This window comes from Salmo salar, chromosome ssa13 (assembly GCF_905237065.1).
Source record: "Salmo salar chromosome ssa13, Ssal_v3.1, whole genome shotgun sequence".
Classification (NCBI taxonomy): domain Eukaryota; kingdom Metazoa; phylum Chordata; class Actinopteri; order Salmoniformes; family Salmonidae; genus Salmo; species Salmo salar.
In genome coordinates, this window is record NC_059454.1 from 40,036,914 (window position 1) to 40,063,757 (window position 26,844).

Below are 26,844 nucleotides of genomic sequence, written 5' to 3' on the forward strand. Positions count from 1 at the left end.
TCAAAATGGCCAGAAACAAATAACTTTCTTCTGAAACTCGTCAGCTTATTCTTGTTCTGAGAAATGAAGGCTATTCCATGCGAGAAATTGCCAAGAAACGGAAGATCTCGTACAAAGCTGTGTACACTCCCTTCACAGAACAGCGCAAACTGGCTCTAACCAGAATAGAAAGAGGAGTGGGAGGCCCCGGTGCACAACTGAGCAAGAGAACAAGTACCTTAGAGTGTCTAGTTTGAGAAACAGACACCTCACAAGTCCTCACTGGCAGCTTCATTAAATAGTTCCCGCAAAATACCAGTCTCAACGTCAACAGTGAAGAGGCTACTCTGGGATGCTGGCCTTCTAGGCAGAGTTGCAAAGAAAAAGCCTTATCTCAGACTGGTCAATAAAAAGAAAAGATTAAGATGGGGGAAAGAACACAGGCCAGCTGCATCAGATGAACTGGCCTCTACAATCACCCGACCTCAACCCAATTGAGACGGTTTGGGATGAGTTGGACCGCAGAGTGAAGAAAAAGCAGCCAACAAGTGCACAGCACATGTGGGAACTCCTTCAAGACTGTTGGAAAAGCATTCCAGGTGAAGCTGGTTGAGAGAATGCGAAGAGTGCGCAAAGCTGTCATCAAGGCAAAGGGTGGCTATTTTGAAGAATCTCAAATATAAAATATATTTTCATTTGTTTAGCTCTTTTTTTGGTTACTACATGATTCCATATGTGTTATTTCACAGTTTTGATGTCTTCACTATTATTCTACAATGTAGAAAATAGTAAAAGTAAAGGAAAACCCTTGAATGAGTAGGTGTGTCCAAACATTTGACTGGTACTGTATATATATTTATATTTGCTACTGCTCTACTAAAGAAATATTGGTCTACCAACAGCCTATCTACCAACCAATCGACCAGTCGAATAATTGGGGTCAGCCCTAATATAGAGATAGCTGTGGCGCACATAGAACGTCATTGACAGAAACGGCAATGGCCAAACTCTCTATGTAGACCTATGGCTCTGCATCAGTCCATATGGGCTGTGTTCAACAAATGTATCACTAATCGGTGAGACAGTCAATGTTTGAAATTCTGTGTTAAAACAAGTAACAAAAACCTTGTCTTTGGGGCATATTGTTTTAGCAACATGTCAGCTATGTGATTATTGTTTGGCTTCCCGACCCATAATGACACTTTTTGTCCCTTTGACACCAGAGGTTAGTGGAGTAGGAAACCGGGTTAGCCACTAGCCCCAGAGCCCACTCACACTGGCCGGCCCTAGTTTAATGGCGCCATCATTGACCCCTGTGGAAACGCAACTCCTGGCCTAAAAATAACCGCAGCAAGATAGTAAAGCTGATTGTTAATTTTTCTTCTTTCTTCACACATCTGGTTGTGTTTACTTGCAGTGGGTCTCTCTGTGGATGGTAAGGATGGGTTAGGCCTCCCGAGTGACGCAGCGGTCTAAGGCACTGCATTGCAATTTTAGAGGCGTCACTACAGACCCTGGTTCGTTCCCAGGCTGTGTCACAACCGGCCGTGATCGGGACTCCCAATGGGCGGTGCACAATTGGGCCATCGTCGTCCGGGTTAGGGGAGGGTTTGGCCGGGGGGGTAGGCCGTCATTGTAAATAAGAATATGTTCTTAACTGACTTGCCTAGTTAAATAAAGGTTAAATAGTCAAATGGCTTTGTATGGTAGTCATTTTAGAACTGAGTCAGTTCAGAGAAGTGTTATTTTTTTTAGCACTACAAAACACATATTTCGTATACTTTGACTAGGTTACTGTAGTGATAAGGCAGCTCACAGGTACAAGTAGATCCATGTTTTTCCCACAAATAATGTATTTATCTGATGACTGTATGCAGTGGTGTAAAGTACTTAAGTAAACATACGTTAAAGTCGTTTTTTGGGGTTTCTGTACTTTATTATTTATATTTTTGTAGCACTACTTCATTCCACTACATTCCTAAAGAAAAGAATGTACTTTTTACTCCACACATTTTCCCTGACACCCAAAAGTACGCGTTACTTTTCTTATGCTTTGCAGGATAGAAAAATTGTCCAATTCACACTCTTATCAAGAGAACATCCCTGGTCATCGTGCTCAACGTGAGCAAGACAAAGGAGATAATTGTGGATTACAGGAAAAGGAGGGCAAAACACGCCCCCATTCACATCGACGAGGCTGTAGTGGAGCGGGTAGAGAGTTGAAAGTTTCTTGGTGTCCACATCACCAACAAACTATCATGTTCCAAACACACCAAGAAAGTTGGGAACAGGGCACGACAGGGCATGACAATTCCCATTCAGGAGACAGTCACCCAAGTCATAGACTGTTCTCTCTGCTAACGTACGTCAAGTGGTACTGGAGCGCCAAGTCTAGGACCAAAAGGCTCCTTAACAGCTTCTACCCCCAAGCCATTAGACTGCTGAACAATTAATCAGATGGACATCCGGGCTATTTGCATTGACCCCCTCCCTTTTTGTTTTTACACTGCTGCTACTCACTGTTTATTATCCATGCATAGTCACTTTACCCCTACCTACATGTACAAATTACCTCGACTAACCTTTAACCCCGCACACTGACTCGGTACCGGTACCCCCTGTATATAACCTCATTGTTGGTATTGTATTGTTTTTTTAGTTTTTTTTTTACTTAGTAAATATTTTCTTAATTCTATTTTCTTAAAACTACATTGTTGGTTAAGGGCTTGTAAGTAAGCATTTCACTGTAAGGTCTATCTATACCTGTTATATTCGGTGGATGTGACAAATACAATTTGATTTGATCTCTCCTGCTGCTGATCTGGCGCACTTACTAAACACATGCATTGTTTGTAAGTTATGTCTGAGTATTGGAGTATGCCGCTAGCTGTCCGTCAATAAAAACATGAAAATCTTACCATCTGGTATGCTTAAAATAAGGAATGTGAAATTATTTTTTACTTTTGATACTTAAGTATATTTAAAACCAAATACTTTGAGACTTATACTTTTGTAATTTACTGGGTGACTTTCACTTTTACTTGAGTCGTTTTCTTTTAAGGTACCATTTACTCAATTGGGTACTTTTTCCACCACTGAATGTTTGTCAATCAATGAATAGCTGAGAAAAAAGTTAGGTTTAAAGAAACGCTCTACCAATCATTGAAAACCTTGCAGGTAGACCGATGCTTATAATCCAGCTCAGTGGGCTAACTTTTCTTTTGTACACCTTCCTCCCCACAGCCCTCTCACGACGTCCCAGCATCCAGAGCTCCGGCGGCCACTAAGGTTCGTAAGACCATCAGCAGCCGTGTGCATGAGGCGGTGAAGGCCATCGCCCTGGTGCACTGTGTGACGCCCGTGTACGAGGCCAACGGTGTGACGGACCAGGCCGAGGCGGAGCAGCACTATGAGGACACCTGTAGGGTTTACCAGGCCGCCAGCCCAGACGAGGTACATAATGGCTCATTCTCAATACTAGACATAGCTGTCCATAAACACAGCAACCGGAGGATGTTAGTATTTGCCTCTGTGCAGATATAATATACTCCTTCGTTAACGATAGACCAACATATACCAAAATAGCCTGTGGGAAATGTGAGTTGTCTACTCAACAGCCTCAAAGGTTAAAGGGAATTGTCACTACGCCAATTACACTAGGTATGGTGACGGTAGAAGAATGGAATCCAGATTAAAATATGGAGAGAGTCAATTCAAATGGTTTTGCAGTTTGAACCCTTATCAGTCCCTGCAGTGGACTACCTGCTGCCCTTGAAGGAAACCTTGAGGAGACAAATTACATTCCACATGTACCTAGCTGTGACCTTGATCACTATGAATTGTTTGAACTCCAGGAAGAAGGCTGAGGAATTCAGCTTGATCCATTTCCTGCGGTGTAAATACGGATTTCCTTAATGTGCTCCCCAGTCCATTGGGCTTAGCCTATCCACCCTTTGAGTCTCCTACCTTCATAGTAGATACTTTGATATGGCCCACAGAAGTTGCTTTGTCGTGAGTTGTGGCCCAGTGTATGCTGAACTTCATGCAATATGAGCATTGTTTTCCAGAAAATGAATTGTGGGATAACAACATTTCTCACAGATTACAATATCAGTCAATGTGTAGATATTTCCTCTCTTGATTGAATGTTTTTTGCTGTTGTTACTATAGGTATATTTGATCTGCTTGATATGATCTGGGCTCAAATTCAGTTTGCTTTCCAATGGCTTCTCAGGAAGTCCATAGATAGATATAGTTTTGGCTGACGGTTGTCGTGGTCACAATGCCAGTGACAGTTGGATGTGTGGTTTTTGGTAGGAATCCATTCACAAGCCATTTATCTAACTTGTTTTGTTCTGTTGGTTGTGATACTTGTTTGGCAGACATAACTCGTTGTAGTGTGGAGTAATTTTTCCACAGCTTATGCTTTTACATATGCTTATTTAGTATATCTTATATATTATGTCTAAAATATTGATTGTGATATCTACTCAAGAGAAGTGTGTTCCTATAATAAAAAGCCAGAAGAGTATCAAGTATTTCTTGACGGTTACACTTCCAAGCAGGACCAATAAGAACTTTCGCTTATGCCAAGCTGTGGTTTTGACTCCAACCATTTGCCAGTAGCAGACCCAGCTCAATTAAACTCTAGACATTGCCATTACCAAGTGCCGCTGTTGTGGTGGAGGCCGATTCACTGCATGCCTTCACAGTGAATGTAGCCTTACTAATGTTACCATGACTAAGTCAAGTTCTTCATTCTCCCCAACTTGTATGACCAACGCACAAGCTAGTCAGAGCTGTGTTGACCTTCATGGAGTTCAGCTCAGGGCTACCCTTAGCCAAGCATAGCCTCAGACCAAATATTAGCATGTAATAAGTATTATTTGTTAGCTGGAGGAGAGGAGGCATGGTTTGGGACTGGACTTTGGGTGTTTAGGGTCCAATGGATGCCTCGTTCTGTCCATCTGAGATCTACACTGAGTCTACCAAACATTCTTACATTTACAGTTTAGTCATTTAGCAGACGCTCTTATCCAGAGTGACTTACAGTAGTGAATGCATACATTTCATTTCATACATTATTTTTTCTTCCCGTACTGGTCCCCCGTGGGAATCGAACCCACAACCCTGGCGTTGCAAACACCATGCTCTACCAACTGAGCCACATGAAGCCATTAGGAACACCTTCCTAATATTGAGTTCAACCCCCCCTTTTGCCTTCAGAACAGCTCTACAAGGTGTCGAAAGCGTTCCACAGCGATGCTGGCCTATGACTCCGATGCTTGGCTAGGTGTCTTCTGGGTGGTAGACCATTCTTGATACACACAGGAAACAGTTGAGCGTGAAAAACCCAGCTGCGTTGCAGTTCTTGACATAAACCGGTGTGCCTGGCATCTACTACCAATCCATGTCTCAATTGTCTCAAGGCTTAAAAATCCTCCCCTTCATCTACATTGATTTAGTAAGTGACATCAATAAGGGATCATAGCTTTCACCTGGATTCACTAGATCAGTCTATGTCATTTAGAAGGAGCAGGTGTTCTTAATGTTTTGTACACTCAGTGTCTATTAGAGAGTGGTCAGTGTAGGCATGAGGGATGAATTGTGTTTTTGATCTTGTGCTAATATCTGGAAGTTTAGGGACATTAATAACTTCTGACCCCCCGGAAATGATTCCTTCAATGATTCCAAATGTCATTTGTACCATGTTTTTGTACTGCTATCATGTTGTGTTGCTACCATGCTGTGTTGTCATGTGTTGCTGCCTTGTTATGTTGTTGTCTTAGGTCTCTCTTTATGTAGTGTTGTGTCTCTCCTGTTGTGATGTGTGTTTTGTCCTATATTTATATGTTTTAATTATTTATTAATTTTTTATCTCAGGCCCCCGTCCCCGCAGGAGGCCTTTTGCCTTTTGGTAGGCCGTCATTGTAAATAAGAATTTGTTCTTAACTGACTGTTAAAAATATTTTTAATTTTTTTTATTTAACTAATCTGGCCTTATCCTCATGTGCCCTTCAAAAGAAACCAGAAAGAACATTCAGCATACGTCTTTTAAAAGGATTATCTTCCTAGTTTGTTCAATCAATTTGTCAATCAATTTTCTTTGAGTGCAGAAATGCTTTTATTATTGATTTGCGCTGAAGTAGAACTGTGCTCTTTGCTCAGTTAGATTTTTCCTGCTTATTGCTATTTCCTGTGAAAAGGTACATCATGTTAAAATGGTCCATTCTCCATTTACGTCGCCAAACTGATCTATTTTGATAACCACCATTCACCAAACTGTCTCCTCTGCCTTGCTAGGTGTCGCTGGTGCAGTGGACTGAGAGTGTTGGACTGACCCTGGTCGGACGGGACCACAACTCCATGCAGCTGAGGACTCCTAGTGGACAGATCCTGAACTTCACCATCCTGCAGATATTCCCCTTCACCTATGAGAGCAAGCGAATGGGAATCATAGTTCGAGTAAGTGCTGCTGACTGGGATATGAATCTGGTTTGAAAATGCAAATTCGAGTCATCCATTTACAATTGCCAGCGGTGTTTGCCTTCCGGAGCTGAACTAATGTATTGTGGAAGATGATTTGTATTTTACTTGATTGCCAGCCAGCCAACTGTTAGTGTTTGGATGTAACTGCTCTTTTGAAAGATACAATCTATAGCTGACACCAGTGGGGCCAACTACTCTTTTGAAAGATACGTTTTCTGACTTTTGAACCTGGGCATTGGTCCAATGATCCATCAAGACGAAGACTGATCTGAAAAAGACTTTACCCGACTATGAACCCTATGACTAAGTCTCTGTGCTGTCTGCATGACTAACTATTGTTGTTGGCTTGGATAGACCTGGTATAACTCAACTTCAGGAAGCCTGGGGTTGGACTTGGGTTCCTCAAGAAAATATTTTCAAACATGTTTGAGACCAAACTAAGTTTCCCTTTCTACGCAACCAACTGAGAATAATAAACTCATATTTTTATGTGCATCCCTACACAAATGCTGAGAGTCAGGGGGAAACCCCGGAATGTACCTTATTGATTGATGTGAATGTTTTTCTTCTAGTTTGTTTGTCAAGCATGGAATTTAGGTAGTGACAGTGTCTGTTTTACAGGATGAGTCTACAGGAGAGATTAGCTTCTACATGAAGGGTGCAGATGTGGTGATGGCTGGCATTGTCCAGTATAACGACTGGCTGGAAGAAGAGGTAGGTTTTCCTTCCTCTAGTCTAGAACAAGTCATTTTAGTTTGAATAAAAGACCACCCTGATTTGAATATATCGTGTTGAGGTCATCTTTAGAGGTTGCTGTCAATTTACCCTTTTTGGCGGGGGGTTCGGAGTCGTTGTGTATGTTTGAACATTCTGTTCTGAAATTAATATTTTAGTGTTACTTTTGCTCTTTCTTCCAGTGTGGAAATATGGCTAGGGAAGGTCTGAGGGTCTTGGTCGTTTCCAAGAAGTCTCTAACAGAGGAACAGTACCAAGACTTTGAGGTTAGTAGCATTCCCTCTCTGTCTTTGAACGAGCTTAAATGTAACTGTCATCACGTTGATCCATAGGGTACGGGACTTAGCGGTAGGGTAGACTGTGCCATAACCAAAGCCAACAGGAGGAGGATGTTGTTTAATGGAGAATGAATTGACTGTCCTGAGTAACCAAGCCCGCCGTCGGTGACCTTGACATTTCAGTGTTTCATATCCATTTGGCAAACTCATTAGTGAGACTGAAGCCCAGGGTATCCATCTTGGTTTCAGTTGGCTTCTGCGAGCACATCCACATAGCAGGTCATAAAGACTCAGTAGGTTAATTCCTATATGGTGTTGGTTTTATTATGACGGTGTCGTAAAGAGAATGCGAATTCATTTTGATGTCTGAGAATGAAAGATGATACCGAGTGTGTTATATCAGTTATAACAACATGAATTGTTAACTTTTACTAGTTGATGCACATCCCTCTTCTTGTGTTGTTGTGCCCCAGTTAGTCATTGTGTTGGTTACCACTCCTCACAATCCCAAGGAGATTTCAGTAAAATATTTTTTTTGTAGGATGACAATATACACCGAGTATACAAAACATTAGACTGGCCAGGTGAATCCAGATGAAACTATGATCCCTTATTGATGTCACTTGTTAAATCCACTTCAATCAGTGTAAATGAAGGGGAGGATTTTTAAGCCTTGAGACAGTTGAGACATGGCTTGTGTATGTGTGCCATTCAGAGGGTGAAGGGGCAAGACAAAATATTTAAGTGCCTTTGAACGGGGTATGGCAGTAGGTGCCCGGCGCACTGGTTTGAGTGTGTCAAGAACTGCAACGCTGTTGGGTTTTTCATGCTTAACAGTTTCCCGTGTGTGTCAAGAATGGTCCACCATCCAAAGGACATCCAGCCAGCTTGACACAACTGTGGGAAGCATTGGCATCAACATGGGCCAGCATCCCTGTGAAACGCTTCAACACCTTGAAGAGTCCATGCACCAACACATTCAGGCTGTTCTGAGGGCAAAAGGGGGTGCAACTCAATATTATGGTGTTCCTAATGTTTTGTACACTCAATGTATAACAAATTTGTTTATATTCCTCAACATAGCACGCACTGTACAGGTTTTGGTATGTCCTGAATATCAACCTAGTACCTGCCAACAACAACAAATACAAAAACTAAATAGTTTCCACAGATACTTTCACCATTGTTCTTTAAATGTCAAAGCCTGTTGTTTGATGCTCAGATCACACACACACCCATTCTCAGGGCGAGCGAGGCAGGCAGTGTCTCCCCTGCAGCCCCAGCCCCATTGCTGGAGTGTATAATTTTGTGAGCTGGCTGGTGGGCGGTGGTGACTCACTAGCTTAGTGACTCACACACAGAGTTTGTGTTCCTGAGTGAGTCACTCAGATAGTTTTTGCTTTATCTCACACTGAAAATTGCCCTCTGAGCTGGAGACTACTGGGTGTTTACTTGCTGATCGATGTTGTTATTCCTCTGGCCATCCAGAACATGTTACATTTGACGAATTTGTATGTCTGACAGTTGATAAATCAATCTAGTTCAACTCCAACATGCTATATTCCAATATTGTAGGCATCCAATCGAAATCTTTTCTCCATATTTTCTCCCCTGCTACTTTCTCCACCCACAGGCCCGATACATCCAGGCCAAGCTGAGTGTGCACGATCGGTCTCTGAAGGTTGCCACGGTGATCGAGAGCCTGGAGATGGAGATGGAGCTGCTGTGTCTGACGGGGGTAGAAGACCAGCTTCAGGCTGATGTACGGCCCACCCTGGAGATCCTACGCAATGCAGGCATCAAGGTCAGGGGAGGTCACCGGGACAGAGGGAGACTGCCGCATAGCAACAACACTTAGCAGTTAACTTCAATACACTTTATTTATCCCTGGGATTTGTGCCCTCTAACTGTTGTTATGTCATTGTTTGAATGTGGATAAGAAAAGTCAAAAATGTTAATCATACAGAAATGTCATTTTTAAACTGTTATTACATGTGTAGGTGTGGATGTTAACTGGAGATAAGCTGGAAACAGCCACGTGCACGGCTAAGAACGCCCATCTGGTGACCCGCAACCAGGACATCCACATCTTTAGATCGGTGAGTGGAGAAGCAGTAGAGGGCATTTTTCTGTTTTACCACTGCTATTTCAATACCATATTTATTGTGGATTAGAATAAATAGCTTTAGCATAAGGAGTCATTCCTAGTTCACAGGGGCATCCACAGTTTCCTGTCTGCCCTGACCTTATTGGGACATCCATCCTCTGTGTGGTGAAGGCCCATAGTGGGGGTTATGTAGTCCCCCAGCCCAGCCAAGATCCTCTGGATAGCTGGCAAGCCCAACAATAAATACCTCACACAGGAATGAGCATCCAGGCCAGTGTAAAACAGACCTGAGCTCTCAAAATCTGCTTTCAAATACTATTTGAAATAATTTGAAATACTTTAGATGTGGTTGAATGATCTTCCCTGTTGCAATATAACCAATAGATAAGTCCCAAAAGTACAAACCCTGCCAACCCGACGCTCCAGGCAGGCTAAAGCAAACGCTCAAAGTATTTGAAAGATTTCAAATAGTTTTTGAACCCAGGTCTGGAAACAGGCTGGTAAGGACCAGCTGAACCACTCCCTTGGGAACACTGTGACAGAGAACCTAACTTCCTAATTTGTTTTGCAGGCTTAGCTCTCAAACTGCACTACTGCTTTGATAGTCCTTTGAGTTCCCTTTTGGCCGATCTCCAGTTGCAGAAAGGGAGAGCTTGCCTGCCATAGGAATGTTAGGAGTTGTGTACAACAGTTGTTACTGGAAGAGGATAACAATGGCTGGCACAGCATGAAAACAGTCCCCTTGCTTCTCCCAGCGGAGCAGGGCAGGGGCTGTGACTTTTGATTTGACCAATAGCCAGGGCATCTGCTATTGGCTTCCTGGTTCGACACAAATGGCACCTGGGTTGATGACTTGACGTATGAACAGGCAATAGGAGAGGACTATAGCCATACCAGTGCAGAACATTAGTTGACAGATTGATGTCTTGTGGTCATTTCCAGTTCCACATTTCTTTCAATTTTGAGTCCACATATGAGTTTGATAGAGTTGCAGAAACTATGGGATGTTTTCAATCAACCTCCATATTTGGTAATAAATAGTAGTCTATAGAAACCCACAAAATGAGCCATGGTTGAGCTGGTCCTCCTTATGGTTTTATAACTTACTTTGGCATTTCAAATCACATGTTCAGTTATGGTTATGGTTTGGATGCTCAGTTGACAGTTGATCAGTTCACCCTGATGCTAATCTAGAGTATGGATGACAGTTGCAGTAAGGAGAGCAGCTACTCCTGCGGGTTAGATAGCTATCTGTATGTCTGTGACCGTGATGGTAAGCCATGTACTGTCTGTGGTCCTAGGTGACGACGCGAGGAGAGGCCCACCTGGAGCTCAATGCTTTCCGGAGGAAACACGACTGTGCCCTGGTCATATCAGGGGACTCACTGGAGGTAAGCTGAGCACCGTCCTCACTCTGAACACTTTACCTTATCTGTGTACGACGAACCAAAGCACTGTTACTGAAGAGGCCTTTAGTGGTGGCTGTGGTATTGGTAAGAGTCAGACTTTTTCCCATGTTAGACTAACTGAGACACTTGAGAACCCTCAGCTTGTTTTGAGTTTTATCCTATCACACTGCTGCATTGTTTTGGGTCTCAATTGACAACTTCCTAGATAAATGTAACAGACGTTGAGGAAGGAGTCTACATCATTGATAAAAATACAGACGTAATCCACAGTCAGTCGTTGGCCCCTGGCTTGTTGTTCAAGCCTCGTCTGTCATACTGTGCGTCTCTTGCAGGTGTGTCTGAAGTTCTATGAGTATGAGTTTATGGAGCTGGCGTGTCAGTGTCCTGCCGTGGTGTGTTGCCGCTGCGCTCCGACCCAGAAGGCCCAGATAGTCCGGCTGCTGCAGGAGCGCACAGGCAAACTCACCTGCGCTGTAGGTGAGTCTCCCCAGTGTCAGCCCCCAAGCTTTTCTCTATTGGGACATTACAGTGTTAACAATTCAGCTCACTGAAACTCTCCAGTGGCATTTCACTGCAGGGTTACTGATCTGTATGTTAAGGATGTTGAATGGTATTGTTTTCATGATGTGGTCTTGATAAACAGTTTGCAGAGGTCAGATCAAGGGTGTCGTGCACACACACACACACACACAGCCCTCTCTCTTGTGAGTCACATTAACAGACGTATTTCTCCTGACACTTCCACTGATATGTTTGTTTTCTCTTAGGGGACGGAGGAAACGATGTCAGCATGATCCAGGAAGCTGACTGTGGCGTGGGAGTGGAGGGCAAAGTAAGAATCTCTCTGTCCCTGTCGCCTTGACACTGCTTTCACACAAACACACACACTCTCTGCCATCGGTATGTGTTGTGTGTTTCCTGAGAGTTGGCTTCCATCTGGCCAGAGCGTCTTTTTAACATACATTTGTCACTTGTTTATGTCATATCATGCACAGATGATTCCTTTTTGACTGTGTGAAAGCATGTCATGGGTGTAGAGGAAATGAATGTGACAGAGTGGTATTGTCTTTCTCTTCTGGTTGGGACTGCTTGAACTGTAGTGCTGACGGGTCAACCATGCAGAGTTCCTACCTCATTGACAGATTGCTCTTTCTGACCCATTCAGCAAATAAGGACAAGAGCTCTACATAAACACAATAGTTAGTAATTATTGGCAGAAATGGGGAACTATATAGTATTTAGTCAAAGTGGCAGTTTGGCCTTTCCAATTTTCAGTTGATCACTTAGTTTCAACTTTTCCTCTAAACTTTTGGACCTACTATTCTTTATATACACTCGTAAAAAGTGTTTTTCTGGTTAAAGAAGACCTTTGCTAAACTTTTTGTAAATTTCTCTTATTTTCCACCACCACGTTGTTTGTTGACAGGAAGGGAAGCAGGCTTCGCTGGCTGCAGACTTCTCTGTGACTCAGTTCAAGCACTTGGGCCGACTCCTCATGGTCCACGGGCGGAACAGCTACAAGAGGTCTGCCGGCCTCTCCCAGTTCGTCATCCACCGGAGCCTGTGCATCAGCACCATGCAGGTAGGCAGGACCAGGGTACCAAAGAGTGGAGCGGGGTGTGGAGTGAGTCAGGACAGGGAGTGCCAGAAGATTCTTTGGGACCCTGCAGAACCAGCCCCAGAGCCCCAGTTCCAGTGGGTAGTGAGGGTACCTAGGGCCAGGCATAGTGAGTTGGAGCAGGGTGGGGAGTTAGTCAGAGAAAGGGACCCCAGGAGCTCTTCTGGGAGGCCACAGCTTTCAGTGTCAACCCCAAGCCTCAGCCCTTGTGAGTACCACAGCCCATGCATCCAGCTCTTCAGCCTGCTAGTCTCCCAGACCAAGGAAAAAGGGAAAGCCATGTGAGTCACCAGGCCATAGACTCATTCGATAGGGAGGCCCCCATGTGTCTCGAATTAACGCTGCCCACAGCCACAGCTGTTAACTGTTTGGTATAGGGCATGAGCTGGCCCAGCTCAATGTCTGGCTGCTGCTCAAACCATGTAGAATCATACTAGTAGTCAGTGTTAGTCAGTGTTCTAAACTACGTAGTAGAAGTCGTACCTCCCCAGAGTGATGATAATAATAGGTTTATTATTTATTTTATAAACTATTCTTAGAGCTATTACTTCAATCAATTGACTCATTTTTAGATGAAAGTAACGTGTAGATAGTTTTGGCAAATTGTGTCAATGGTGTTTTGTAGTTGTGTATTACAGTTGTCAATGCAAAGTTAAGCACACGAGTTCTACATACGGTAATGATGACTCATCCGTGATCTCTTCTTCCTCCCCCAGGCTGTGTTCTCCTCTGTCTTCTACTTTGCCTCTGTCCCCCTCTACCAAGGGTTCCTCATTATTGGGTGAGCTGATCTTTTCTGAATAGCGGTGGCTTATCACAATGGCATTTCAGCTATGTGTTAGCTCCATGTTTTGTTGATATTTAGATTGTGTTGACGTAGTGTTGCTAAGACACTACTATGAGATGACTTGAACCCTACTGATTCATCAAAACCCCCTCTGTCCAGCCTTAGAATGGAGGTCAGAGAACTGTACTGAAATCTGTGAGAATTAATATTAGTAGGCACATAACCATACGTGATGCTTCAATCCGAAAGTAAAGTATTTTACATCCTACCGTTAATGTTCTCTGGCAGTTAATGTCTGGTAATGACGTGCTTGAGAAATGACTTGGGTTTTTTTGAAAATAAAATAATAGTATTCTCTACTATCGTCTGCAATCTGCTAATTATTTTTGTGAATGTTCTTTGTTTTAGCTACTCCACCATCTACACCATGTTCCCTGTGTTCTCCCTTGTGTTGGATAAAGATGTGAAGTCAGAAGTAGCCATGCTCTATCCTGAGTTATATAAGGATCTCCTGAAGGTAATACATGTCTTTATTGGCTGTGTAATTTGCATTGTGTTATGACAGGGAACATTGTTTTAATACATACTGCATAAACTTCTCTTCACCCTCGATAATACTTTACACACACATATTTGCACATATCTCAGTTTTCATTAAACGTTTAGTACTTATTGTGTGTGGATTCATTGTTAAAATCGTTCTGAATATTCCTCTTTTTCAGGGTCGACCTCTGTCCTTTAAGACGTTTCTGATATGGGTCCTAATAAGTATTTATCAAGGTAAGTCGGTTGTGGAAATAATGACACATTCGGTAGCTTGAGTATCTATTGATATGCATTCCCATAGATAGGAATGTTATGTTTTGTTGTTGGAAAACAACTAATCCCTTAGGCCTCTCTCACACAGGTACTACTTTAGAAACTGCCCTGCCCTGTGGTGTAGGATCCATGATGCTCCCCACCAGCCCACACACTTTCTTCTTAATTGCTAGTAGTAGAGTTTATTTATGTCTGTGCTTTGTAAATGTTAAATAACCTAAGGTGGTTTTACCACACGGCCCATTTGTGTTGCAAAGGCGTTGCCAGAAGCATCCAAACTACACCCCTAAACCTTTTGTCTACCGCTTAGTGCTCAAGCCTTACCTCCCACCTTTCCCTCTCCAAATAGTTTGTTTAGCAGAATATTCCAGTTGATGGAAGATCCTTAGCCATGATCCTTTTTCCTTCTTCTTTGCTATTGAGTGGGCCTGGTTTCTGTGTTTAAGGCCGTTGGTGGGTTGTTTGGTATTTATTCCGTTACAGTTTTCCACGAAGGCAATGTTTTGTATGCTTAAAAAAAAAGAAGAATAATAAGGAGATGAAGGTTACTTTATTGTCAAATGTATACGAATGTCTAACAGGAAAATGACTTCTGTCTGACCCTGACCCTTCCACAATTTTTACTCAATGTGATGAGAATGCTGCTGTATTCGATACAGAACTATGATACATCCCATGTTAGATCTGTTGGTATTAATTACATTTTCAATCGCAGGAAGTGTGTTTTTACGTCCCTTTTTAGAGGTCACATTAACAATCAGAAAGGTTATGGAAGCGTTAAAAAAAAAAGATGGAAAGTGAAAAAGTTCCTTTTCCTCTTCCTGACATGGGAAACTGTGAGAAATCGCGACATCGATTCCCTCCTTTTTTTCTTATGCAAAATTTATAGGTCTGGTTGTACTGTGTTGAAAACTTTCTTAGTTGTATTTCAGTTGTCCATTTTTCTTCATAATAGCAAAGTGTTGCATAACAGAAAAAGCAGAGCCAAGGTTCAGGTTGAGCATTACAGTTACAGGTGTTGTCTTAATTTTGGCACTCTATAGTCGCAGAGACTTTCCCTTTGCCACATGAATTGAAATTACCCTTGTGATTTACAGAACCAGTCAAAAGTTTGGACACACCTGCTCATTCAAGGTTTTTTGTTGTTGTTATATACGTTTTTCTACATTGTAGAATAATAGTGAAGACATCAAAACTATGAAATAACACATATGGAATCATGTAGTAACCAAAAAGGTGTTAAACGAATTATAAGCAAGTTATAAACATTTTAGATTCTTCAAAGTAGCCACCCTTTGCCTTGATAACAGCTTTGCACACTCTTGGCATTCTCTCAACCAGCTTCATGAGGCATGCTTTTCCAACAGTCTTGATGGAGTTCCCACATATGCTGAGCACTTGGCTGCTTTTCCTTCGCTCTTCAGGCCAACTCATCCCAAACGGGTGATTGTGGAGGCCAGGTCATCTGATGCAGCACTCATCACTCTCCTTCGTCAAATAACCCTTACACAGCCTGGAGGTGTGTTTTGGGTAATTGTCCTGTGGAAAAACGAATGATAGTCCCATTAAGCACAAACCAGATGGGATATCGCTGCAGAATGCTGTGGTAGCCATGCTGTTTAATATATATATATATATATATATTTTTTTTTAACCTTTTCTATAACTAGGCAAGTCAGTTAAGAACAAATGTTTATTTACAATGACGGCCTACCCCAGCCAAACCCTAACCCGGACGATGCTGGGCCAATTGTACGCTGCCCTATGAGATTCCCAATCACGGCTGGTTGTGGTACAGCCTGGAATCGAACCAGGGTCTGTAGTGACGCCTCTAGCACTGAGATGCAGTGCCTTAGACCGCTGCGCCACTCGGGAGCCCAAAGTGTGCCTTGAATTCTAAATAAATCACAGACAGTGTCACCAGCAAAGCACCATCACACCTCCATGCTTCACGGTGGGAACCACACATGCGGAGATCATCCGCTCACCTACTCTACGTCTCACAAAGACACGGTGGTTGGAACCAAAAATCGCAAAGTACAGATTTCCACCTATCTAATGTCTATTGCTTGTGTTTCTCGGCCCAAGCAAGTCTCTTCTTATTATTGGTGTCCTTTAGTAGTGGTTTCTTTGCAGCAATTCGACCATGAAGGCCTGTTTCACGCAGTCCCTGAACAGTTGATGTTGAGATGTCTGTTACTTGAACTCTGAAGCTTTTATTTGGGCTGCAGTCTGAGGTGCAGTTAACTCTAATGAACTTATCCTCTGCAGCAGAGGTAACTCTGGGTCTTCCTTTCCTGTGGCGGTTCTCATGAGAGCCAGTTTCATCATAGCACTTGATGGTTTTTGCGACTGCACTTGAAGAAACTTTCAAAGTTCTTGACATTTTCTGAAATGACTGACCTTCATGTCTTAAAGTAATGATGGACTGTCGTTTCTCTTTGCTTATTTGAGCTGTTCTTGCCATAATATGGACTTTTAACAAATAGTGCTATCTTCTGTATACCACCCCTACCTTGTCACAACACAACTGATGTGTCAAATGCAGTAAGAAGGAAATTAACTTTTACCAAGGCACACCTGTTAATTGAAATGCATTCCAAGTGACTACCACATGAAGCTGGTTGAGAGAATGCCAAGAGTGTGCAAAGCTGTTAAGGCGAAGTGTGGTTACTTTGGAGAATCTCAAATATATTTTGATTTGTTTAACACTTTATTTGGTTACTACATGATTCCATATGTGTTATTTCATAGTTTTGATGTCTTCACTATTATTCTACAATGTAGAAAATAGGAGAAATAAAGAAAAACCCTGGAATGAGTAGATGTGTCCAAACTTTTGGCTGGTTCTGTACATACAATTAATTAGCAAAGTATTCAGACCCCTTGACTTTTTCCACATTTTGTTACGTTAATGCCTTATTCTAAAATGTATTCAATAGTTTTTTCCCCTCCTCAATCTACACACAATACCCCATAATGACAAAGCAAAATGTATAAAAAAATTGAAATATCACATTTACGTAAGTATTCAGACCATTTACTCAGTACTTTATTTAAGCACCTTCGGCAGTGATTACAGCCTTGAGTCTTCTTGGGTAGGACGCTACAAGCTTGGCACACCTATATTTGAGGAGCTTCTCCCATTCTTCTTTGCAGATCCTCTCAAGCACTGTCAGGTTGGATGGGGAGTGTCGCTGCACAGCTATTTTCAGGTGTCTCTAGAGATGTTCGATCGGGCTCAAGTCTGGGCTCTTGCGGGGCCCCTCAAGGACATTCAGAGACTTGTCCCGAAGCCAGTCCTGCATCGTTTTGCTGTGTGCTTAGGGTGATTGTCCTCTTGGAAGGTGAACCTTCTCCCCAGTCTGAGGTCCTGAATGCTCTGGAGCAGGTTTTCATCAAGGATCTCTCTGTACTTTGCATCATTCATCTTTCTCTCGATCCTGACTAGTCTCCCAGTCCCTGCCGCTGAAAAACATCCCCACGGCATGATGCTGCCGCCACCATGCTTCACAGTAGGGATGGTGCCAGGTTTCCTCCAGACGTGACGCTTGGCATTCAGGGCAAAGAGTTCAATCTTGGTTTCATCAGACCAGAGAATCTTGTTTCTCATGGTCAGAGTCCTTTAGGTGCCTTTTGGCAATCTTCAAGCGAGCTGTCGTGCCTTTTACAGAGGAGTGGCTTCCTTCTGGCCACTCTACCATAAACGCCTGATTGGTGGTTCCAAATTTCTAACATTTAAGAATGATGGAGGCCACTGTGTTCTTGGGGACCTTCAATGCTGCAGAAATGTTTTTGTACCTTTCCCCAGATCTGTGCCTCAGATCTGTCTCGGAGCTCTGCAGATAATTCCTTCGACCTCATGGCTTGGTTGCAAAAAATTCAAAAATCCTGTTTCACTTTGTCATTATGGGGTATTGTGTGTAGTAGATTGGTGAGGATTTTTTATTTATTTTATCCATTTTAGAATAAGGTTGTAACGTAAGAAAATGTGGAAAAAGTCAAGGGGTCTGAATACTTTCCGAAGGCACTGTATGTAGCCACTCAATAATGCTTTTTAATGGCACCAAAGTGTCTGCCGGTTGTTTGATTCATTTACTGATTAATTGATTGATTTCATTATTTTGACAATTAACAAAAAAAAACATGCACAGCTACACACCAATGCAGTGGCAGTGCTCTTGACGTTGTGCTGCCTGTTTTCTGTGCTCCTTAGGCAGTATCATTATGTATGGGGCGTTGCTGCTGTTTGAGTCAGAGTTTGTCCACATCGTGGCCATCTCCTTCACCTCACTGATCCTCACTGAGCTGCTGATGGTGGCGCTCACCATCCAGACATGGCACTGGCTCATGATCGTAGCCGAGCTGCTCAGTCTGGCCTGCTACATCGCCTCGCTCGTCTTCCTGCATGAGTTCATAGGTGCGTAAACATGCATACTGTACTCAAACACGCACACAGACACGTGCTCACACACAGATTTCTCAGCCTAGCCAGTAACATTGCCTTGCCCGTCTTCCTGCACAAGTTCATAGGTGCGTAAACACACATACGTACACCCCCACACTTTTAATGGCCAAATAATTCCTATGTCAGGAATTTTGATACTGATGAAGCAAAATAATGCAGCTACAATTTTATTTACAAGTACACAGTGATAGATTTGATTGTAATGGACTTTCCCAGTTTTACTGCCGTTGGATTTGTACGTCAGTATTCAGTGATGACAGGCTCTTATCCATTCATACAGCCTCTGGTGTCCAGTTAGCCCTGGGCTGGCTGAGACCTGGAATGTACTGCCTGTAGGAAGTCCTGCTAAAGGTGAATAAAGTAACAAATAGTACCAGAGGAGTGCAGCCAGCCACCGGCATGCTAGCCTCATGTTAGTTTCCTGCTCCAACTACCACACACACACACACACACACACACACACACACACACTGGCCAAGGTCTTTGTGTTTATGACCAAACAGAGGCTGTAACTCAGAAACTACTGTACCACATGTCGAACATCACATTTTTTTAAAACATTTTTTAGAGAAACTTGTTTGTCACTTAAAAAGCATAAGGCTTCGTTTACACAGGCAGCTTAATTCATTATTATTATTATTTGATACCTTTCTGATCTTTTCCCTAATGTGTGAACAGCGAAAAAACACATGGAATCTGATATTTTGACTTCCTATTTACACCACCTCCATATGTGGATCTGAATCCTGATACAAACTCGATCCTCCATATGTGACCTCTGATGGAACCCTCAGATAAGATTTTTTTGCTCAAATGTTGTTTTTTGGACATGACCTTTACCATGACAACCCCCCCAAAATGTAAAGGAACAGTGACAGGAAATGAGCATTGCATTTGTGTGCTACTTCAGAGGCTACATCTGTGTGAATGAGCAGATCTGATATGGGTCACATGTAAAGTCAGGAAAAAAATATTTCTATATACAGTTGAAGTCGGATGTTTACATACAGTGGGGGGAAAACGTTTGCCCACTGACAAAGAAAGGATCAGTCTACAATTTTAATGGTAGGTTTATTTGAACAGTGAGAGACAGAAAAACAAAAATATCCAGAAAAACGCATGTCAGAAATGTTATAAATTGATTTGCATTTTAAAGAGGGAAATAAGTATTTGACCCCCTCTCAATCAGAAAGATTTCTGTCTCCCAGGTGTCTTTTATACAGGTAACGAGCTGAGATTAGGAGCACACTCTTAAAGGGAGTCCTCCTAACCGCAGCTTGTTACCTGTAAAAAAGACACCTGTCCACAGAAGCAATCAATCAATCAGATTCCAAACTCTCCACCATGGCCAAGACCAAAGAGCTCTCCAAGGATGTTAGGGACAAGATTTTAGACCTACACAAGGCTGGAATGGGCTACAAGACCATCACCAAGCAGCTTGGTGAGAAGGTGACAACATTTGGTGCGATTATTCGCAAATGGAAGGAACACAAAAGAACTGTCAATATCCCTCGGCCTGGGGCTCCATGCAAGATCTCACCTCGTGGAGTTGCAATGATCATGAGAACGGTGAGGAATCAGCCCAGAACTACACGGGAGGATCTTGTCAATGATCTCAAGGCAGCTGGGACCATAATCACCAAGAAAACAATTGGTAACACACTACGCCGTGAAGGCCTGAAATCCTGCAGCGCCCGCAAGGTTCCCCTGCTCAAGAATACATATACATGCCCGTCTGAAGTTTGCCAATGAACATCTGAATGACTCAGAGGACAACTGGTGAAAGTGTTGTGGTCAGATGAGACCAAAATGGAGCTCTTTGACATAAACTAAACTCGCCGTGTTTGGAGGAGGAGGAATGCTGCCTATGACCCCAAGAACACCATCTCCACCGTCAAACATGGAGGTGGAAACATTATGCTTTGGGGGTGTTTTTCTGGAGACAGGACAACTTCACCGCATCAAAGGGACGATGGACGGGGCCATGTACCGTCAAATCTTGGGTGAGAACTTCCTTCCCTCAGCCAGGGCATTGAAAATGGGTCGTGGATGGGTATTCCAGCATGACAATGACCCAAAACACACAGCCAAGGCAACAAAGGAGTGGCTCAAGAAGAAGCACATTAATGTCCTGGAGTGGCCTAGCCAGTCTCCAGACCTTAATCCCATAGAAAATCTGTGGAGGGAGCTGAATGTTCGAGTTGCCAAACGTCAGCCTCGAAACCTTAATGACTTGGAGAAGATCTGCAAAGAGGAGTGGGACAAAATCCCTCCTGAGATGTGCGCAAACCTGGTGGCCAACTACAAGAAACGTCTGACCTCTGTGATTGCCAACAAGGGTTTTGCCACCAAGTACCAAGTCATGTTTTGCAGAGGGGTCAAATACTTATTTCCCTCATTAAAATGCAAATCATTTTATAACATTTTTGACATGTTTTTCAGGATTCTTTTGTTATTCTGTCTCTCACTGTTCAAATAAACCTACTATTAAAATTCTGGACTGATCATTTCTTTGTAAGTGGGCAAATGTACAAAATCAGTAGGGGATCAAATACTTTTTTTCCCCCACTGTACACCTTAGCCAAATACATTTTAAACTCGGTTTTTCACAATTCCTGACATTTAATCCTTGTTAAAATTCCCTGTCTTAGGTCAGTTAGGATCAACACTTTATTTTAAGAATGTGAAATGTCAGAATAATAGTATAGAGAATTATTTATTTCAGCTTTTAATTATTTCATCACATTCCCAGTGGGTCAGAAGTTTACATACACTCAATTAGTATTTGGTAGCATTGTCTTTAAATTGTTTAACTTGGGTCAAACGTTTCGGGTAGCCTTCCACAAGATTCCCACAATAAGTTGGGTGAATTTTGGCCCATTCCTCCTGACAGAGCTGGTGTAACTGAGTCAGGTTTATAGGCCTCCTTGATCGCACATGCTTTTTCAGTTCTGCCCACAAATTTTCTATAGGCTTGAGGTCAGGGCTTTGTGATGGCCACTCCAATACCTTGACTTTGTTGTCCTTAAGCCATTTTGCCACAACTTTGGAAGTATGCTTGGGGTTATTGTCCATTTGGAAGACCCATTTGCAACCAAGCTTTAACTTCCTGACTGAAGTCTTGAGATGTTGCTTCAATATATCTTTATAATTTTTCTTCCTCATGATGCCATCTACTTGGTGAAGTGCACCAGTCCCTCCTGCAGCAAAGCACTCCCACATCATGATGCTGCCACCCCTGTGCTTCACGGTTGGGATGGTGTTCTTCTGCTTGCAAGCCTCCCCCTTTTTCCTCCAAACATAACGATGGTCATTATGGCCAAACAGTTGTATTTTTGTTTTATGAGACCAGAGGACATTTCTCCAAAAAGTACAATCTTTGTCCCCATGTGCAGTTGCAAACTGTAGTCTGGCTTTTTTATGGCGGTTTTGGAGCAGTGGCTTCTTCCTTGCTGAGCGGCCTTTAAGGTTATGTTGATATAGGACTCATTTTACTGTGGATATAGATACTTTTGTACCTGTTTCCTCCAGCATCTTCACAAGATCCTTTGCTGTTCTGGGATTGATTTGCACTTTTCGCACCAAAGTACGTTCATCTTTAGGAAACAGAACGTGTCTCCTTCCTGAGCGGTATGATGGCTGCGTAGTCCCATGGTGATTATACTTGCGTACTATTGTTTGTACAGATGAACATGATACCTTCAGGCGTTTGGAAACTGCTCCCAAGGATGAACCAGACTTGTGGAAGTCTACCATTTTTTTTTCTGAGGTCTTGGCTGATTTCTTTTGATTTTCCCATGATGTCAAGCAAAGTTTGAAGGTAGGCCTTGAAATGCATCCACAGGTAAACCTCCAATTGACTCAAATGATGTCAATTAGACTATAAGAAGCTTCTAAAGCCATGACATCATTTTCTGGAATTTTCCATGCTGTTTAAAGGCACAGTCAATTTAGTGTATGTAAACTTCTGACCCATTGGAATTGTGATGCAGTGAATTATAAGTGAAATAAAAAATTATTGGAAATATTACTTGTCATGCACAAAGTAGATGTCCTAACCGACTTGCCAAAACTATATTTTGTTAACAAGAAATTTGTGGAGTGGTTGAAAAAAGATTTTTAATGACTCCAACCTAAGCGTATGTAAACTTCCAACTTCAACTGTAGAAACAAAATCAGATTTGGTTTCTAGGCTGGTTGTGTACAAATTCAGTAGTTGTATAGATTCTGATCATTTACTCCACAGTATCTATTTGCTTTTTCCAAACGCTACTTTAAGCCTTTATGTGGGGTGTGAAGGTCAGTTTCAGACCACTGAGCATTATGACTTGAACGTGGTCAAAAGTGCCCTTCTCGTCTTCCTCTTTTGTAAAAGAGAGGCCATTTAAACTTTTTAAAGTCACAAGTGACACCAAAGGTACATAATTTCCCTGAATGGAACAGCTTGAATATAAGTCAATTACATGGCAAGCCATTTCCCTCTTCTGCCATATATTTAGATGCTAGGTCTCCCTGCTAGGTCTCCCCCCTAGTCACTAAATGAACTGAGTAGTGGCAACTGAAATACAAACAGTAGTCATACTAACCTGATTATATTAAGTCGTACTTACTCAATTCCTCATATATAAAACATATTTGTTTAAATGACCCACCATCCTGCCCTCTGTTTCCTTGGCTGTATCTAGATGTATATTTTATCGCCACGCTGTCGTTCCTGTGGAAGGTGACGGTCATCACCCTGGTGAGCTGTCTGCCCCTCTACATCCTCAAGTATCTGCGCAGACGCTTCTCACCGCCCAACTACTCAAAGCTCACCTCCTAGAGAGCCCTGCTTCTGTGCATAGGGAGGAGAGAGATCTCTGCTCGCACACCTCCGTACCTCTCATCTAACAGAGCCTGCGCTTTATAAGAACCTAAAGGGTTCCCTTCCCCTTTAATTTATTCTTAAATGTTCATGTGCAATTGGAAGAGATGGTGTGAGAAGAAAAAAAAGTTTTTTTGAGAAGAAAGTTGTTGTGTAAGTCTACAATATTTCCCCTGTTTAGATGTAAAGACTGACAAGTATGACTGAGTATGTTTCCAGACTGATTGGATTGGTGGTTACCGTAACCGGAATTCTGTGTTTTATCATGGTCACAGGTCTAAAATGTGTGAATACCATCAGGAAGTATGTGCCATAATGAATTAACAGAGGGCTGTGCACTTCTTAATCATGGACTCATTAACAATATAGATCAGGTTTGGTATCTAATCATCGGGCCTAGAGAACTAACAAGGATCACTTGATTGGATTTGACTAACATACAGTACTTGCATAAAAAAACAACACAAGCATGTCAGTCTGAAATGCATTGAAATGGTAATTATGTTGAAATTGTACATTATCAGAGTAATCATTGTAGTTCCATTGGAAATATAGTGTGAAATACACTGGAATTAAATGTTTTTAATATCCACTTTTTTTTTACAACATAATAGTTGTATTACAAATTCAAGTGTTTTTTATGGCACATTCTGTTAATGGAGAACACTGGTACTGAAGTAGTGTTTCTCAAGGACTTGTTGCAATTTTATGTTAACAGTTCTGGGGCTTAGAGATTAACCTCTGATCAAATTCTGTTTGTGTATGTGTTTGTGCGTCACCCAACGACTACAACCCAGCCAAGTGGAGGTGGCTTGGTTCTTTAATATAGCATGATGACCCACTGTCTCAGATGTCAAAAGCTGTGTCTTTGTCATTTTGTACGTTTGGTAAAATAGATTGTGTCTAAACTGAAGAGCATGGTCACTATTCAGCCACTAACTGGATGCTATTTGTAGCCAAGCCATATGTTCCACTTTGGCCGTCAGACTAGCCGTGTGTCCGCTAGGCCAGGGAGTCTGTAGGCTACCCTGTCACGTGGTCACTGCCCACTCCTGACGCCAGTTCTTGCCACACTGTATCATTGCATGATTCACTTTAGTTATGACATGAAGCCAATTCAAGCCATAGCTGAAAATACTCTGACCACTCCGTCTGCCCTCTCCCCTCACCCAGAGCTGAGCCCCCACAATTCCCAGTTCTTCTCTTCTCACAGACATGTCTGGAATAGAAGATAACAATTTTCACCTGCACAGAGTGAATGGCCCAGTAGAATGTGTTGATTTTCAATAGATATTAGTGCACATTTTAAAGAAAAATATGTAATGAATTCCTCACATACTATTCCTCAGGAAGAGGAGGAGAGAGGGAAGAGGAGGAGAGAGGGAAGAGGAGGAGAGAGGAAAGAGAGACGACTGGTACAAAAAAGTGTAAATAATTACATTGTGTTGTAGGCTAATGTCCCCATTTTTTTTATTATTTTCGCTAATGTACTATAAAGATGTAGACTAATACCATGACGGGGTTACTGTTAGGATTAGTGAATAATTTGTGTCAGAGTACATACAGGGTGTCATAACTACTAATTCACAGTTTTTCTTGTTCAGTTGGAATTACAGGCATTTTGTATTTTGTGACCTACTCTTCATCTTTCCTTATTTTAGTTGATGTTTCAAACATTATTCAAACCCTTTGAATTTGACATGCTTTTTCTTGCAAGGAATTTTGTTAAAACTGACAGCTGTACTTTTTTTCTTATGTGGACTTTGGCAGTTTCATACCATCAATTGTGGTAGAATGACACTACATTATTTGACTGTTTTGAAGTTTTGTTTTTTTAAGTATTGTCTTGCATAATTGTAAATAACCTGTTTAATTTATTAACCTTGATGATTTTGTGTTGGTATAATTGCACTCTAGTTAGCAGAACAAAAAGGGAGGATCGTGTTGAATTGTGAATATTGGTGGTGATAAAATAAATCTCATGTTTTCCTTTCTAGTTACAGAACCATTGTCATTTCTCTCATTCTTTTTTGTTGTAATTTTTTCTGATATGTTTAGCTTTGTGAGAGTTAATTTAAGTGCTTGGTTTTGGTACAGAAGAACAACAATTCCTCCAGTAAAACTAGGCCTATAGTATACTCAGACTGGACTGAGGCTGTACTGTGTTAGAGCGTTGGGCCAGTAACTGAAAGGTTGCTGGATCGAATCCCCGAGCTGACAAGGTAAAAATCTGTCGTTCTGCCCCTGAGCAAGGCAGTTAAGCCACTGTTCCCCAGGCGCCGAAGATGTGGATGTTGATTATGGCAGCACCCAGCACCTCTGATTCAGAGGGGTTGGGTTAAATGCAGAAGACACATTTCAGTTGAAGGCATTCAGTTGTACAGCTGACTAGGTATCCCCCTTTCCCTTGGCTTTCCGTTATTGTAGAGGAAATCTTCCTTATGTAAATCAGTGTTTGTGTCTCATTTTCACCAGAGGAGGGAGTCCCTGACACTCAATAAAAGCTGCTCTCCTCATACAGTCAGCCACACTTTCTGACAATCATATCCTGTAGCCATCAGTGTGGAAGGGTAAGTCTATGCCCTGTCTCTTTGACCATCTAATGTCAGAAAGGGATTGTATCATGATAGGGAGTTATGGGATTTATTAAATCTGATAAAGTACAGTTAGTATGAAATACATTTTTCAGTTTATCTTTTACGAAGAATCGATCTTAGCAAATATTACTTGAATCTCACACCAAATTAGAACATGCACAAGCTAAAATGTATTGAATCTCCCAAGATTTCAAGAAATTGTTTATTGGAACTAAGCCTCAGTTCAACCAGTAAAACGTGGATTCAAGCCCCACACTATGTTCATAATAAAATCTTGCTTCTCCGTCCAACTTTTTCTTGTTCCATGGCCCACATGCGTAGGTTATACCATTTAAAATAAACAATTTAAGTTAATCAGCTACATGAAAACTGAAATTCCACCCCAGAATCAATTGCAATGCCCGTTAGAACTATTTCATCTGAGCTTCAAGCATTCAACAGAGCCCCTTGTTGGAGCATTGCCAAACCTCCAATTTAATCAAAAGAGGAGAGATAGCGAGTCCCCAATATGACTCCTGGTGTCAGGGAGTCATCTACAGAGAAAGACAGTTTGTTAGGGTCAGTTGTATTTCAATGTCTTTTTAATTACTATATTAAGCTAAGGAACTCCTTTTGGCTTAAGTCAATACACGTAAACAATGATGTGAAGCTGGTTGCATAATAACAATTTTAATAAATAAACATTTTTATTAGG

The 26,844-nt window shown here is 42.0% G+C and overlaps 1 protein-coding gene across 1 annotated transcript in view; it reads left to right on the forward strand.

Moving 5' to 3' along the window:
* LOC106567116 (probable phospholipid-transporting ATPase IIA) overlaps positions 1–25,558 on the forward strand; it is a 42,771-nt gene extending 17,213 nt beyond the window's left edge. Inside the window, exons 14-28 of the mRNA XM_014136030.2 lie at positions 3,223–3,432; positions 6,283–6,444; positions 7,090–7,182; positions 7,386–7,469; positions 9,115–9,285; positions 9,482–9,580; positions 10,890–10,979; positions 11,330–11,474; positions 11,765–11,829; positions 12,424–12,579; positions 13,332–13,396; positions 13,811–13,919; positions 14,125–14,182; positions 18,438–18,641; positions 23,375–25,558. Coding sequence (XP_013991505.1) covers positions 3,223–3,432; positions 6,283–6,444; positions 7,090–7,182; positions 7,386–7,469; positions 9,115–9,285; positions 9,482–9,580; positions 10,890–10,979; positions 11,330–11,474; positions 11,765–11,829; positions 12,424–12,579; positions 13,332–13,396; positions 13,811–13,919; positions 14,125–14,182; positions 18,438–18,641; positions 23,375–23,511 — 1,848 coding nt within the window. The 3' untranslated portion in view covers positions 23,512–25,558. The remainder of the gene's footprint in view (positions 1–3,222; positions 3,433–6,282; positions 6,445–7,089; positions 7,183–7,385; positions 7,470–9,114; positions 9,286–9,481; positions 9,581–10,889; positions 10,980–11,329; positions 11,475–11,764; positions 11,830–12,423; positions 12,580–13,331; positions 13,397–13,810; positions 13,920–14,124; positions 14,183–18,437; positions 18,642–23,374) is intronic.
* The last annotated feature ends 1,286 nt before the right edge of the window (positions 25,559–26,844 follow it).